Genomic DNA, 17,238 nt, shown 5'->3' on the forward strand with positions numbered 1-17,238 from the left:
GACTGAACTTGACAGAAAAAAATAAAATAAAAAGAGTGCTGGATAAAACCATGAGGTAAAAAAGTGGTCTGATCATTCAGAACAGCGACAAAAATAGAGAGAAAAGACAGTAGAAAAAGAAAAAAAGATGTGCATTTAAAAATAAAAATCTAACACAGTTTTGAGTCTTTGGTTATAAAGTAGGTCAAAACAATTTTCACAGTTTTTCTTCCCTCCCCCAACCAAATGGCAAAATTATTTTTTGAAAAAGTGTAAAAAAAAAAAAAGTTAATATTTGTCTTTATTGAAACATCCCATCACATATTTTAAGAGGTGCTCTCCTGTACAAACCCTCCATGCTTTTAATACTTTACAAAATATACATTCAATCTGGATTTCATCTCATTGAAGCTCAGCTGTAGTGTTAGCACTAGTTCACAAGAACTTCTATTACTGAACTTATTGCATACTAAATGACATCTATTTGTTGAAAAACGTCCAAATTTCATACCCAAAAGATTTTAAAAGACCAAAGAGAACGTTTTGTTTTAATAAGGATCTCCGTGACATTGTTCATTTACATATTAATATAGCAGCCCTGAAATAAATAAATGCAAATACTAAAACTGAACTAAAGGAGAAGTCGTTGTGATCCATCTCAAACTCTGGTGGCTCTGAAAAACAAGTGTTTTTTGCAGCATATAAGAAGTGAGGGTCTCCACTCGCTCTGCTTGAGCTGAGGCACCCATTGGCAGCATCTTCCCCCCGTCCCACCTCATTCCTCCGGCCTCCTCCAGCCCTGGCGTACTGTGTGGGAGAGGGCGCTGGGAGGACCGTCCCAGATGAAGGTTTTAGCAGGAGCCAAGTCACCGCGGTGGCTCTCTGCATGGTTTCTACACCAAGTCGAGCCTTTGTGCCCATGGACCCCATCTCCAGCCCAAGATTGACATTCAGTTTTACGCTGGCAACCCCTGCTCCTTCTCCATCGTGTTCATGTGACTTTCAGTCAAACTCACGGCCTGAATAAGACTTTTAAGGGCTGGTAAATGTCTTACAGCAAAGGCCCGACAATGGCTGTGCACACATAAGACGTGCCCCTCGACGGCAAACACAGGCTGTTGTTGACTTGAACTTTTACGCAGCAAGCAGAGCAGAACCACGATGTGTGTGTTTGGTTTTTTAAAAGTTTGTCATTAAAGGAAATAAGGCTCAAGCCGAGGAGATGTTTGGCTGATGCGGGATGCTTGGACTCCCCTCGAGGTGCAGCAACGAAGCGGTGCCGTTTGCTACAAGCGGGAGGTGGTGGAGCTGCTGCACCGGCGTTGACGTGGTGCTGCTCTGACCCGTCAGCTGGCTGAGCTGCTCCGTGTTCGCCAAAGACTTCAGCACGGCGTTCTCGCGCTCCAGCATCGAGTTCCTCTCATACAACTCCTTGATCTGCTCCTTCAGCACCTCTACCTCCTCACGGACAGCATACATCAGGTGGCTCTTCACCAGATCCTGAAGAACAAAAAGATAAGGGAGGGGTCTTAAATTAGAACTCTAACTGGAACAGAGAAGGGGTCACGAGTGTTGCACTTTCCATATTCAAAGAGTTTAACTTAAAAAAAAAGGAGGAAAAAAAAGTAAAGCAAAGTATTTTGGGGTTTCACAGATAACGTGAAACTTACCATGGCCTGCTCAATCTTGTTATCGATTGCAACCACGCTGGCTCCTGATGCACTGTGGAGAGAAAAAGGAAGATAAGATGCTTGTCTCACACATGCCAGATCACTATCAGCCCATTCATCAAATACCAAATGTAGTCAGGAAATTTTTCACAAAAGAAGTTACTCAAAATACATTGAATTTTTAAAAATTTTAGCCCAACAAAGAAGGACGTTTCAGTAAAAAACAGCTAAGTGAGGTAAGAAGTTAGAGGATTACTGACATAATCGGTGGGATTAAATTAAAAGATTAAACATTTCCTGTTTACAAATCTGCATTGAAGTAAATATTTGCAATACTTTTAATTACAATAATAATGCTTGGATTTTGTCTATTATGCACAAAAAGCTATTTTTGTATACTCAGATGTCCTCAGTGTTAGCAGGAGGTGTGGAGCCATCTTTCTTTGGAAATATATCTATGTTTGATCAAAAATCCAGCACGTGTTCATCTTGCCATCCTGCTTTGGTAAACATACAACTCATCCATGTAGCTTGTCTCCTTTCCACATAAAAATAGCAAAGGGAAAGTATTTCCTGATACGATCACAGACTTGGCCATACTCCACAACTCTATTTCTGGGGGAAAACAAACTAGGTTTGCAGCTTAAAAAAAGAAAAGATGCATGCAGGGGCATTTCAGATATGCTTTTTTTCTAAGCTGTCCATTGCACAATCACTGAACTGCTTCAACGCTACGGTTAAAAAAAAGGGTTTGAGCCCGACATAGAGCTTGAAAGAAAACAAATTAAAGAAATTAAATGTGGAAACAATCAGATAAAAAAATAAAATCTTAATGGATTCATAAACTTTAGTAGAACGGCCGTAAGCTGAATAAAAATGATCTATAATTATACTTTTATCTATAAACAATTTCGTGATATTTTTCTTAAATTAATTTTTTTTAATAAATGTACTAACAAAAGAAATACATATATATATTAAAATGGTGCTTCAGTTTGCACACATTTATACAAGCTTAATGCACATCAAGTAAATCAAGTCAAATCTAACTATTTAACATGTCCCCTGTGCCCATAGATAGCATCACAAGCACATTTCCATCCTCGTGCTGGAGTGCACGTACAGCTCTGCATTAACCCTCCTGTAGGTCCAGATGGAAACACGTTCTAGACTAAAGCATAACCTCTAAGAAGAGAGTAACTTTGATAACCAACAACACTTTTTAAAGCGAAGATGAGAATAGACTGGAAACAACAAGCGACCCCCCACACACGTCTAGCGTCCTCGTGGACCCCGCGGAGCACATGTAGGCGGTAAAGCTGGTTACCTGTGGTACCGCGCTCTGTAAGACACTACCGACCGCGGCGGAGAGGTTCCCGGCGAGCAGGGCAGGCTGTAACTCATTGTGTAGCGCATTGTAGAAGTTTAATCTTTGACGGACTGTTCCGCTGGAAACACCACGTTCATCTGTTGTGGGTGAGCAAGCTGGGAGTTCTTTAAAACCTCCCCTACGTGCGCGTGGAGAGCGAGGGTAGGCGGGGCTTAGCCGCGGTCTCCTCCCCTCTAAACTTTTTTTTTTTTTCCCCCTTCGGGAAGTGAGTTTGCAACCGTCCCAAAGTTTCTTCAGACTGACTCAGAGCTTAGCATGTACGGACGGAGCGCTTTTCAATGACCTCCTTCTTGAAGTCAGAATGAAACAAAAACTCTGGAGTTGCTGCTAAGTTGACCTCGTTTTTTTAAGCCATTTTATTTTTTAAATAAGTTTTCTTTTCTGCTCCCCTTTCTTTGTTTGTCACCAAATAAACGTTTTAATGCTGCATTCTTTTGTTTTGCAATTGATTTAAATACAGATTTCCTTTTGAATTTGATATTTAAAAGCTTTCTCCAGCGATCTTTTAATTATTGTAATTGTTTTAGCCAAATAATAATAAAAAAAAACTTGTCATTTTCTAGGACATAGTATCTTCAGAGCAGCAGGAGTTCAATATAAATTTGCATCTGAATTGTGAGTACAACGTAAGCCTTCCCTCCTTCCCATCACCCATTCCTTTACACTCTTCTCCTGCTAGCTTACATTCCCTCACAACCTCAAGCTAACATTAGCACAGCAACAAAAATGGGGAGCAATATCAGAGCTATCCAGCCGTACAGTTTTGAGCCAAGTGCTAGCTCAATTGAGGAAAACAAAGATATTACTGGAACTATATGTCGCATTGACTGTATATTCACGGGACATCTCAACCCCCCTCATGTTACAAATAGGAAGTACCTGCTGGTTACACGTAGTCAAAATCCCATTGACTTCTATTGAGAAATAGTTATTCCTCAGTTATATTATTTGTCAGAATAATAATTCCATCTCTGAATAATCATTGTTTCTCTGACACATGCTTCTTAACATCTTCTTTCTAAATGTTTTAAGATATTTTTTTATCTATGACCAATCAGATGCCTGAGTAAAAGCATGTGGTGCCTGCTGGCCCCACCTCTAACGTTTGATTGACAGATTCTAATGAGCTGCTATCAGTAGACGGGGTGTGGACTTCAAACAAGCTCACTCATGACTGATCGAGTAGTTCCTATAAAAATGTAACTCAGACCAACTCGGACCAGTCATTGTCGTCAGGTTTCACAATGGCGGCGGCCGTATCAGGAAGAGACGCCGACTGCTTTGGCCTGATTTCGCAAGGGCTGGGCTATGAGGGACGTCAACACCTTGTTTTGTCCAGTGGTTAATATAGGTCTATGATTTGTCTACAAGTCAAGGCAGAGCATCTGCTCTTGATTTGTCACAATTTGTCACAATTTACTCAAAGTTTTAATATTTTCTTTATACATTTCCTCCATCATGAGAAAAATTAACATGTTAAAAAAACACCAACTTTTATTAGAGTGGGTCTAATCTGAGCCTAAAAAACATGACTAGAACAGATTTATTCAATTAAGTCTTACTTAATAATTGTGTTTACTATTTTAGTAATTGAATCTGCCTCACCTGTCTTTCCAGTGGAACATCTTCAGAAACATTTCATAACACACTTTAAAACGAAGACGTTTGCCAATTTTCTTGTGTTCTTACATTCTAACTGAGTTATCCTAAGCATAAAATTGGTTTAGCATCACTTTGATGAACTGATGCTCTGAAGGGAGGCCAAGCAGTGACATTCCACCGCAAGCGTCTCACTCAGATGTGTGATATTAACACAAAATAAACAGCCGAAGAGGACATTCCTTTCTTGATACTGAGCATCTACACATCTGGGACGGTGAAAGAGGACAACGACCCCAAGCTTTGGCTGGAATGTGTTTTCATCAATAACAGAGAGACATCCAAGAGAAATCAGATCAGTCTGTTCTTCTCAAACATTTATAATAGCAGTTAAAGAAGTGTCAGGGGAATAAAAAAGATTGCAATAAAAGCTATTAGAAAAAGTTGCATCTAAAAATTTTATATGGGATTTGTATAAGAACTAGCTGTTAACTACACAACCCTTTGCTGAAGATTTCAACGGCTAACACACACATGTCCACCCCCAACATGGTTTCTAAGATGACCAAGCAGAACGTTTCAACTTAAAACACCTCCAGCTCCAGACATCTGCGACCGAGCTGCCACTGTGCTGGGACAACACACACAGCTCCACGCTGCAAACTCTTCTCCACCACAACATTGGGATCCAGCTGTTTCTCTGGCTCGTAGACTCCCTTCATCTTACATTTCAGTGCAACGTCTTTATAAGGAAATGTGCAAAACGGAGCACAACACGTTCAATCCCTCTACAGTTAAAACAATGGTGTGCAGGGTCAGAAATCCTGTGCTTTCCATTAAAGCACAGACGCATCGGCACACGTCTTTTTAACCAAAAGCATACAAACACCCTCTGTGGGGGGAGCAGCTGTATAAACTGGGCTTAAGGCTTGCAGTAATAACCCGCCCTCATCTCTTCATCCCAGTGTCAGTGTTTCAAAACATTCGTTGGAAGAAACTGCAAGAAAAAAATTTGCATTGGCAACTGGATTGCGAATCTTTTTAGGATGTAAACAAGCTTTAGCTTTGCTCATAGGTTTTATTTTATAGGTACAGTTCCCCTCTCCCACCAGATGGGGTCAGTAGATGCTTCAACTAGCTGTGAAACAAAAGTACCTTTTAGAAAGAACAATTTTGACTTCCTTTGTTGAGTTTTTAAGACAGAAATCAACCTTAATCTCAAACTTTTTAAATATATATACATAATATCCTCTATTTGATGACCAATTTAACATGTGGCTGAGAATAGGGCATTCGGTAACATTCAAAACTGTTGTGCTGTAGTGAAAATAGACTGAGATGCAACACCTAAACATCTATCTTTAGTACAGTTTGACTGCTTGATTTTGATTAAATTGTTTAAAAATTCAAAAAATTTTTTTTAGGTTGAGGCTTGAGGCTATATGTATCTTCATTATTATTCCTAAAGTCTGATTGAATTTTAAGATAACTGCTGCTTAGACACATCAGAAGGCAACAAATGGATCATCTCATCCTGTCATTTTATTAACTAATTACAAGCATTTAATTGTATATTTGACCCAACTTTCACATAATATAATAAAAAAGTATTCTGTACACTGCAAACATCTTTACAGCAGTTTTATTGGAGTATATCTACATTTTACTACAGCAAAAAAGACTTTTGTTGCAATTCTTTTCTTAAAAAAAATAAAATAAATAAATGTCCATCTGGAGTCCTAACAATAAACTATCCAATCCCATCACTATTACAGTTTAGGTTGCCGTTTGTACATTGGACTTTTACCAATCCTTTCTCAACTATTGAAAACAATATAAAAAGTGAAAATAAGTGTTTTTTAAACTGCATAACTAATAACATTCAGACATAAACAGGACTCGACAAGAACAAGGCCTATAACAACTTTCAATAATCACAAATAAAAAAATCACTTTCAATACAACTATTTATTAAGTGGAATTTTAAACATTTTGGTTCCTTTTGCTCTTTAAAACAGTTGTTACAAAATGTAAAAAGCTGAACTATTGTCTGCACAAGGTCAGTGCTGGAATGCTTCTGCCAGAGTTAGTTGTAAAAGTGGTCACACAATGCAGACGAAAAGAAAATAAAGCTGCTGCTGGAGAAGTTGTATTTTTCTAGCAATAAATCAAACGCATGAATGGGTGGGACTGCTGCCACCAAGCTTCCCCATAAACAGACCAAAGGATACACCCTTGATGTTGCACAATCAGAGAGATGGACAACAACCTTCTTTATACGCTGCACGTACTTTTTGACATAATAGAATTTTCTGGCTTGTCTTGACAACTCCCATTGGTTTCACGGGGGTCCAATTGCACTACAGAGAGCATGAGAAATAGCCGAGTCCCTAAGGCATCTCATAAGAGCAAAAAGATCTATATGCTCCAGACAGCAGATTAACTTGATGTGTTTTATGCATTTATGGAATGCTTTGTTATTGTAGCCTTATTAGGGGCCGAATAACTTCCGACTGGGAAGTTAGTTAATAGTTCCTGAGCCATTGTGGCTGCTCCAAAAGAAACAGCATACCACAACATCATAAAAACCCCTATTGTAAACATACAGAGAAAAAAATAAAGCTACAAATGGTTCAAAAGTATTTTACTCAAAGATTTTTTATTTTTATGGCTCATCGTGACTATGTTGAAACTAATAAAAAAAATGTCTGACCTTCTACTTGGCTACTACAATTTCCAGACAGAAACCAACAACATATAAAAATATCCAACTTTAAACATTTTAAAAAGAATATGACCACACAGATTCATACCTTGATTACTACATAAATTCCTGCTTTCAATTTCTTCTCATGCTACAATCAGCTGAAGACTGGCTCCCATGGCAACAGCAAGAACAATTCTGAAACACGATTAGCAAGTTACTTTTACCCGCAAATAAATTGCAGAAATAAGAAAATAAACTTATTAGTTCTGTAAACTTGGAAAGCATTAAAAGAGCACAAGAAGGACCTTCAACCACGCCAAAGAACAAGTTATACTGACAGATGTGCAAATTGCTTCTTGGCAGATTCAGAAATTGGAGTAGCTCATGTTTTTATAAAATTCCACACAGTCTCGAAACTATTAGATTTCTTCTTTAATGTGAAACATTCAGCTGCAGTCCCACCCATACCCAAAGCACAATGACATATCATTTCTAATTTATAGTTTTAACAAAATGTTCTCTTATCAAATATGTAATTAGGCCTTTTCACTGAACTCTGCCAACCAATTTCATTCGGAAAGTAAAACTTTTTTGTTTAGTTATGCAATTCTGAAAGTGAAGATTTTACTTTATGAGTTCTCACAGGCTGTTCCTGACATATCACCCAGGTCAACCTATTTTTCCTCCATTCTTTCTGAGCCAAATATTTGACAAGATTGTAGAATATTTGAAACATTGAGTGCAAGGATGGAATTTGAAAAGACAACAACTGTGGGACTGAAACTAAATCCAACCAATGTCCAACCTTTGCTATTTTTCTTGATTTCCTTAGAAATTGCTTACAGTAACCAATCGTATTCCCCCTCTGCTTCAAAACATGGCTTTTCTCCTTTTTACCATCTCAAAACACTAATTTCTACCTCTAAAGTTGATTTTTTCCAGTGTTATGATTAGCATAACTTGACATGTACTGCTACAGTAGAACCATATGATGTTCTCAGAAATTCAGTATATGAGATTCTAGTAAAGTATGTGAAAAGTCGTGGCTAGAAATAACTTGGCTCTTGTAGTGGCAGCTTTGCTAAACAAGAGTAAAAATGTGTCATTCCTTATGCTTTCTCAAGAAGTATAAGGCATCCCTCAATGATCCAAGAAAAAAAAAAAAAGCGTGAGTTTAATTAAGATTGTTTTGAGGGGAAACACCAACCAATACCACACTTTCAGTTGGTTTAGTGTGCTTTCTCGTAGAATTTTAAAAAGTGATCAAAACAGTTTGGAAATTTTGCACATTAAAATAGCTGCTTTTGCCAGTGAGGTGTTATCCAAAAGAACAAACACTGACCAGGAAAAAGAAAGCTGATTACCATGCTAGTCCTTTGACACTCAAACTGTGACCAAAGTTTATTTTTTCTATTATGTTACTGGTCTGGCACACTTGAGATCAGATTGGTTGAATGTGGCCCCGGAACCAAAATGAGTTTGACACCCCTGCCTTAGACAATCATTTTGAATCAACACTGATATTGAACAGCAGCTACGAACCAATATCATATTTTAACCCTTCAACACAGGAGCTTTAGTTTCAGAGAGGAAAAATTATTTCAACTACTGTAACTCTTAGACCGTTACAAAAATCAAAATTATTCCGATCGGATTCCGAAGCAGAAATTTGTAATGATATGCAACACTCCACAGTAGTGACGTGTATATTAGCTGATTGTATCAGAAAAGAGCCTTTCGCCGATATGCAGCACTTTATGATAGTAATGTGTTGCATATCAGTGCAAAGCCTCTTTCCTCTGCGCTAAAATCAACTGATTTGCGCAATCGTTCAACAAGTTATGGTAGCTCATGTGGTATTTAGATGTCGCCGTCGACATCTCAGGTGTTAAAGGCTTAAAGCAGAACACGTTTCTTTGTTCAAACCACTTTTTTGTCTGAGTTCAGAGGTTTATTAAGACCTACTTAACAAAGTGGAGTTTCTGGTATTTGCAGCTTTCTTACTGGATACAAGTACATGGTTACAAAAGTGAAGTATCGAACCTTCCTGGGCAGGCTATCCAGGGATGATAGGATCTATTACTAACTTCCACCATTGCTCAACTTTAGTCACAATCTTTACATTTTCATAAAAACACACCCAACCTTTTAACTGTAACAAAGTTCAACAGTAAAAACTGATTTTCCGAATCTTTGCTGTTGACCATATAGAGAGCTTAATCATCTGCAATACCAGTGAAGGGTTAAAATCAAACGGCTTACAGTAAACATATGTATTTATATCGAGCATCTGTTGGAACTGAATGTCTACCTGTTTTTGAGCAAAACAATATTGAAAAGGCCTGTGTGTTCTATGCAAGCTATCCCAGAGACATGCAGGTGAAATGTCAACCCAATGTTTAAAGTTTACGTTGACAGAATAAAAACATTACTACTAAACAGTGCTGTCATTGAGATGTGGTCCATTAAATAGAAGAAAAAAAAATCTATAACGATTAAGATCAGGACCGTATCTGCATAAAAAGGTAAAATGAGAGCTGCGTCTGATGACCAGAAATGTCAAAGCAGTAGGAGATTTCACTGGAGAGGTCTTCCAAGAAACTGTGAGGAATTAAATCAAAACTGTTTTTTTTTTTTTAAATAACTTGAACATATTTGGGACGAAATCTTTTGGCAATTACACTTAGTCCTTTTGAGCAACTATTTTTCAAAATTTACTAAGACATGCAAAAGGGAAACAAATGTGTTCATAAAGTGAGTAAACTTAACGGTTTAAAAGAGAAACAAAACAAAAAAAAACTATTTAAAAATGAAACCAAGGAGAAAAGCAGAACCATCTCTGCTCAACACACTAAAAATAAACATCAGCTTTTAAGTTCAACTTTAAAACCACTGCTCAGCAATAATACATTATTTTGTCTGGGTCAAATTAATAACCAAAAATAAAGCTCTCTTTTCTTGATTTTGCATTCTTTACATTAATTTTTGTGCTTGGAAATGATTCTGTATCATATTTATACTTTTTTCCTGTAGCAAAGATTACTGAAAATATGGCTAATCACTAGCATCGACTAATAAGTGCACATAAAAAAAATCTGTATTAGCAGATAAAACATTTTCAGCTAACTAGTCTTGCTAGTTTTGTTCTATTTAAGTGAGATGAGCATGTCTGCAAGCGTGTAGTGGCAACCAGCAACTTAACTTATCTGAGTGCATTATAAAAGAAACAACCTGTAAATCACACATCTTTGACCATTTTGACGCATCACTGCAAGGCTTGCTAAAAATTTGGTCAACAGTTTCCAGTATATGCAGAGTTCTGCTTGCTGAGAATTGCATGCCTTCAGCAAGTGTGTACAGCTAAAGCCACAAGCTAGTTGTTTGCAAAAGTTTAAAGTCCCACTACAACTATATTTTTTTCCGATAGTAAAATCATTTAAAGTGGTCTTTTTATTATGATTACTACATAGCATTTTCACCATTTTGTGGTGCTGTCCGAATCTACTATTTCAAAATCGAGTTCCCTAGAAATTTCCCACAAGTCTTTAAAAAAAAAAAAAAAACAGTGAGCATCGATCATCACCACATCGGCAAATATAAACCATAATGCATTGCATTTGAACAATTTTTGCAAAAAATATACATTTAAATGTATTTTTTTTAATAAACCCTCAACATCTTCATCAACACCGTGGTTAGCAACTTGTGTTCGTAGAGCTGGGGGTTTGGGTGCAGACAAAGAGGCATCTTCAACAAGTTTTGGGCCCAACTCCACATTTGATTATTACGAAGGTATTTGCTCAAAGCGTCCAGCAACCTGATTGTTCTTTTAGACTCAAAACAGTGGTGCACTACTTTAAACACCTTTGTAGCTTAAGGTTTGTTATCATGTTAAAAGTCACTGCTTATTGCAATATCCCATAGATATTTGACGGAGTAGTGTGATGTCTTTTTTTAGACCGATAGATCAGAAAACTATTTCAAGTGTCTGTTGTAAGAAAAGGGTTCTTCTTCTTAATTTAGTTTTTATTTTTGCTGATGCTGTATTAAGCTGAGTGTGTATGCTGAGTTGAATTATTAGTTTAAAGGGTTTTTTTTTTAAGAGTCACTTTGGACCATAACCTGTTTTTCATTCCTCCCCTAACCTCAGCTCAGACACAGTAGAGGCTGCATCGTAAAGAGAAACAGGATAGCATGTTATGATTACTACATTGTAGGAGAAAGGTAAGCTTAATACTGCAGATGAATAGGCCCACAGAGGCCAACCATGGTCTTGCATTTTTCTCAAGTCAATCATTCATTCAATCAGTCATCAATGCTCGTCTTTGCCCTTAAACAGTTTTGAGCAATTCTCATTTTACTTCAAACAAGTCCAACCTTGCAAAAAAGCTGGCAGAAGACAAAGGGCTGGAATGAGGCGTCTCCCGGAGGGTTACCAGCGGTTAGTTAAAAACTTTTGATAAAATCTGTACTGTAAGAACCCTAAGGCAAACAAGATTTGGAAGAGGAACAGACAGATCTGTTTATTCCTTTGCCATGAGTGAAAAAAGCCACTTACTACTAAGACATTTTTAAAAGGAAAACAAGGTTTAAAGCCCCAACAAAATAAAACAATGACATTTTAGTTAACTATTTAGTAATAAACTATTTTTATTTATATTTTTTATAGTTTTATTAAACCAGTAAAAGACACTTCCTGAGATTAAAGGTCTTTTTAAAAAGTGGCCCAGACAAAGAAAAGGCGGTAGGAGAACAGCTTAAACAAGTTTGACAGATGGTACACATCAATCCACCCAAACAGACACATGCAAATTTGCAGGTTCACGACCACGCACAGAAGGTTTAAAAAAAAAAACAACAACAAAAATGAAGCACTCCCAAAGTCATAAAATGAGCTTGAATAAACTGTGTTGGGTTGAAAAATACTTAAAAATGTCATCCCAAAATGCAAAAACAGCAGCTAGGGTGTTTTTCAAAAGATGTTCTAAAGATGAGTGGCTATAATTCCCACACAAGCAATAATCTTACCAACTGCAAAAAAAAAAATCTTCAAATTAAATAACTAAGTATACTAATATCTTTCAACCTGTGTTATTATTCTGGTGTCGTCTCACTATTCAACAATAAAGTCTGTGAAAAATTGGTGCCTTTTGAAACCAACCCGCAGTGGTCATTTAAAGAACTGCGATGTTTGAGACTTGCAGGTATGGACCAAAAGTGGAAATGAAAGTAGGACTCTTGGTTTTCAAAATATAAAAATATAAAAGACAAAACAGTTTATGGGTTCTGTTAGTATATCAATTAGATAAGTATGTTTAGTGACAGTCAGTCCAGAAGAAAAAAATGCATGTGCCATCAGTAAAAAAGTTGTAGGGATGCAGACAGGTTACGGTGCAAATACCAGTGGTATCTTGGTGAGCATGTTTCCATGAGACTATGGGCATGAGGTGGTGAAAGTTTCAAAATAATAGTTGTATACTGGGACATGGTAGACACTTTTATAATTGAAGATAATGTTCCAGGACCCCATAATTCCCACTGGTTTGCTTCTACTTTGTGTTCATTCCCATTTTCAACAGTTTAAGATAATCTCTAATAAGCACATTTTTTACAATTTTATGGCTAAAAGTAAAGATCAGTTAAAAACATGACAATCTAAATGAATAAAACACATTGATTAAAAGGTCATAATAATCATTTTCTGGACAAACTTAAATTCTTTCAATTCCAAAAGCACCCTCGTGACCACCTCTGAAGACCACTGTGTTTGTTTAGTGCAGAACAGCAACCAATGCAGTCTGGTTTTGTCAGCAAGGGCAGGCCAAACGCATCCATTAACACACCCAAGCCTCGTACCTATCGCTGATGGGCTTTGACCACCGTAATCTGCTAGGTCGGAAAGCCTGGTAGAATGCAGTGGAGGGATTCCTGTATTTAATGTTGGGAGAAAACAGACGGGACACTGATGAGTGAGTGACAGCAATCCTCAAATTTAAGAGAGGGGATGATGGAGAAAGTACAAATAAGAGAGCATAGAATATCATAACCCACAGTTACATTACACAGGAAATATGCTATATAACCAGCTATGCTCAGAAATAAAGTGATGAAAACATTTAACAATGCAATAAAGATGACAGTCATATTTTAACTGATATATAGATTCAAAGTGCAAGTCTATTTCTGTGAAGACTAACTTCTAACATCTCAGTTGCTTTTAAGGGCATTAAAGTTTTCTCTGGTGAGCCTTAAATAAATTGACAGTGGATTGTAGATACACATTTCCTTGGCAGCTATTAGAACATGTTCAAAGACTGAACCCATATATTTTCAATGGTGAATAAAAACTTTTTTTTATTATTATAAGGGTTGTACTTCAGCACAGCTGAAATCAATGTTCCTTGATTAAGAAAAGCAGATTTCACATTGAGCTACTTTTGTAGAGACAGAAGATATGAGAAAAAGACAGGGACTGTCAGTCAGCTGGATGCAATATGTAGTACAATACATTCAGAGCTGAACTGTCTGGAGGGCTTGATGTCACGAAAAGAGCTAATGTCAAGAGGGAAAGAAAGCACATCAACTTGGACTTTTTTCAAGAACAATAGATAGAACACGGTGGCGCACTACCACACAGGTAAAGCTCTGGAGAAATTTCACAAAGGAACAATGGTCTTAACAGTCTCACTTCTGTGAGCATTGTTGCTTCTGCTTTCCCACGCAGTCAACTCACCTTCATTCAGGACTGTCCTCAGTGCCATGGCTGAGTAGATATTGCCTATCTTACACTAAAAGCCAATTAGAATTGCTCTTCTCATACAAAGGGGCATTTTCCAAAGACCTTTACTTGCACTTTTAGTACTGTCTGTTGTTGCAGCCCAAAGAGTGTTTGAAACTATTAAAAACATAAAGTGTTCTATATTTAAGGAACTGCGTTTAGCTTTGAAATGACCAATCACTTCTTCATATTTTCAGAGTACATAAATAAAAAAACAAAACAGTAACACCTCTAAGGCCAGCAGGCAGTACAAGGATTTTTAAACAATGCAACTAAACTAATTTGTTAAAAAAAAAAAAAAAAAAAAAAACTCAAAGACCTAGTCTCACACATGAGACTTGGCAATTTGAAGACATGAGGTTATATCTTAAACAGGCACTACCTAAGATATACATTAAAATTTAGGGCACAAGTCTACAGCAAAAACAGAACTAAAACTCAGTAGCAAGATAACATAAAATTACATTAATGAGGCCTTCAAAACACAGTATTCCAATCCTTAACCTTCCCATTGTTCTTAATTGTGCTTAAAGCCTTATCTTCATTCTTACAAATTCATTTTGACATATCTTCAAACATTTTCATTATAAGGCACATTTTGATTGTCTAACTATGTACATTTTTAAAAAAAGCACCACGTTCAAACTATACAGACACATTGTCAAATTAAAGCTATAGAAAAGTAATTAAGAACAAGCCCAGATCCAATTACATAAGCACTGTCATTTGATATTAGCTTTGCTGCAATGTTAAGTATTCTTCCAGTTGTGCTAACTAAATCTTTCAGTATCTAAAACTGAAATTAAAACAAAATGCCAAGAAAAATAAAATTTAAAGGTAGTTTACCTTTACAAAAACTAAGAAGGAAAAAGCAAGGAAATTCTGGAGAGGAAACAATCAGAGGTTCAACTGATCCCAATATGGACCATCCAAGAGGTTTCCCACAAGGAATCCACTCCAGTCATAGTTTTAAGACAGATGAACATTTGCTAACATACGTTTTAAAGACTTTTTTGATTGGAAGTTTAGCAGAGTAAGCTAAAGATGCTGCAAGGTTTGCACTTCTGTGTGAGTTCATAAACATATTTATGAAGAAGGTATCACCCTTGAATATATATAGACTTTATCAAAGGAATTTGAAAAACTTGACAATTACATATTTTATTCAAATGCTTTGAAGGATTTAAGAAGAAAAAGATGAAAGGAAACAGGAAGAGTATTTCACTTTAAAAACTATCAAAGAGGATCGTGGTGGTGACCGTAAATCTTGATAGAGGCCGAGATTCCCTATCAGAGACCTTGACTGGTTAATCTAAGCCACACCTCTCAAACTGCAGCTGAGGACCTTTGAGATTCTCATAGAAGAAGTATCTCAACAATGCAACTTTAAACATTTTTAGACAAAAACACAAATAGTTTACAAAAGCAGTTATGATCTCATTCAAAACCAGTTTTTGTAGAACAACATGTACTGAGGGTAGCTGCAGCAAAATTTAAAATATAAAATAGAAATGCCTAGATATAAAAAAAGGAGAAAACAGTTTAAAATCATCCAACCATCCACATCCATTCAGCACAGTTCTTCGCATTGAAGCCAGTCATAATTTTTTTTATATGGTTCTTAAGTACAAGACTTAACACTCTGACATTTAATAATATTGTTTATGATACCCACAGTATTGTTAAAGGCCAACACTGTTTGCCTCCCTCCCATCGACAGTCTAAGCTATGTTCTTGACTTGCCAGATCTCAGGGTTGCAGTTTAGACAATAGATCACCTGATTTCTTGACAGAATTAATGTGCCTTTAGCACATATGTGCACGAGGGTTATGATTTTACGGTGTTGCAGTTTTACTATACCAAACTACCACAATTTTTTAAAAAGTTACAAAAAAATATTAATAAATCAATTGCAATGACACAACTATTAAACTACACAGGTTTAATGAGTGCTGGAATTCTATCTATTGATCTATGTACTTTTAAAATTAAAATTTTCATGACAGTATCAATGTATTAAACTTTGGCTTCCAGCACAACTATGATACTTGAGTTCAAACTTGATGTGTAAAAAAACTCTTCAGAGATGCTTCATTAAATCCACTCAAAATGCCCAGTTCATTTCTGATCAAACTGGTACATCCACTTTATTTGTAGGTCTTTTTTTTTCCTATAATGAAAGACTGTGTTACACTTCAGTGAACATTCTTAGGAAGAGAAGGAATTACCTTCTGCTTGAGTTACACATACCTGTTGCCATCAGTACTGATGAGTCAGTAGAGTCATAATCAAGGGCAAATCATTCAGCTGAGTGGCACAATAGTGGAACAACCTTAGAGATACAAAGTCACCAATGACGTCAGTATGACTGTAAAGGTTAAGCCCTTATACTGTAGAAGTTAAATAAAATGTAAAAATGGATTCCCCAAGCGTGACACTGGCCCAGTAAACTCTTGACATGCAGGAAGACTGGTTACATTTTGTCACAGCTAGTCAGCTGCTCTCTAACAACACTGTCTTGTTACATACCAGTGATTTTCTCTGGGGTGAAGCAGCCAACTCAGGAAAGAAAGAAAAACATATATTATCTACCACGAGCTTCAGAAGGCAGATATTGACAGGGTGAGAGATCTGAGTGTACCGTCTCAGTTTTACGATATCTAATTGAAAAACGTGTCATCAAATGAACTTTGACAGACTTTTAACATCTAACCTAGGTTGAATGAAGCAAAATGTCAATGAGGTAATCCCTTGTGTAATTTTAAACTTGGTAATATGCTGTCATAGCGTAAATTTTTCCAAATCACATGTTTTTTTTATATAAAATATCTTAAACCAGAGGTCTAAAACTGGTGGTCCGCGGGCCAATTGCAACCCTCAAGTCAATATTTTCAAAGGAGAAAATATGAAAATTCAATGTCTACTAAGGCACATCTTCTGCATGTTCATGCTAATTTGAGGATAGCTTTGTATTTGCTTGGTGATGTTTCAGCTTGCTTTATGTTTAAAACTTTGCATTTGCCATCTTCATTGGATCTGATCATCAGAAAAGTTCTTAGACCTTAGTCCTTAGATATAGACAGTGGATGCAAAAACATCTTTTTGGCACAAATA

The 17,238-nt window shown here is 36.7% G+C and overlaps 1 protein-coding gene across 2 annotated transcripts in view; it reads right to left on the reverse strand.

Moving 5' to 3' along the window:
- Positions 1-262: 262 nt before the first annotated feature.
- The window catches only part of tsc22d2 (TSC22 domain family 2), a 32,930-nt gene continuing 15,954 nt past the window's right edge, over positions 263-17,238 (reverse strand). The window contains exons 2-3 of one of the 2 annotated variants that reach the window (XM_024279075.2): positions 1,650-1,701; positions 263-1,479 (exon numbers count right to left, since the gene is read on the reverse strand). In XM_024279075.2, coding sequence (XP_024134843.1) covers positions 1,189-1,479; positions 1,650-1,701 — 343 coding nt within the window. In that variant the 3' untranslated portion in view covers positions 263-1,188. Of the gene's footprint in view, positions 1,480-1,649; positions 1,702-11,363; positions 13,274-17,238 lie in introns of those variants that run through there. The other variant, XM_036211519.1, reaches the window with a different exon arrangement.

Source organism: Oryzias melastigma, linkage group LG4 (assembly GCF_002922805.2).
Source record: "Oryzias melastigma strain HK-1 linkage group LG4, ASM292280v2, whole genome shotgun sequence".
In the NCBI taxonomy this organism is placed as follows: domain Eukaryota; kingdom Metazoa; phylum Chordata; class Actinopteri; order Beloniformes; family Adrianichthyidae; genus Oryzias; species Oryzias melastigma.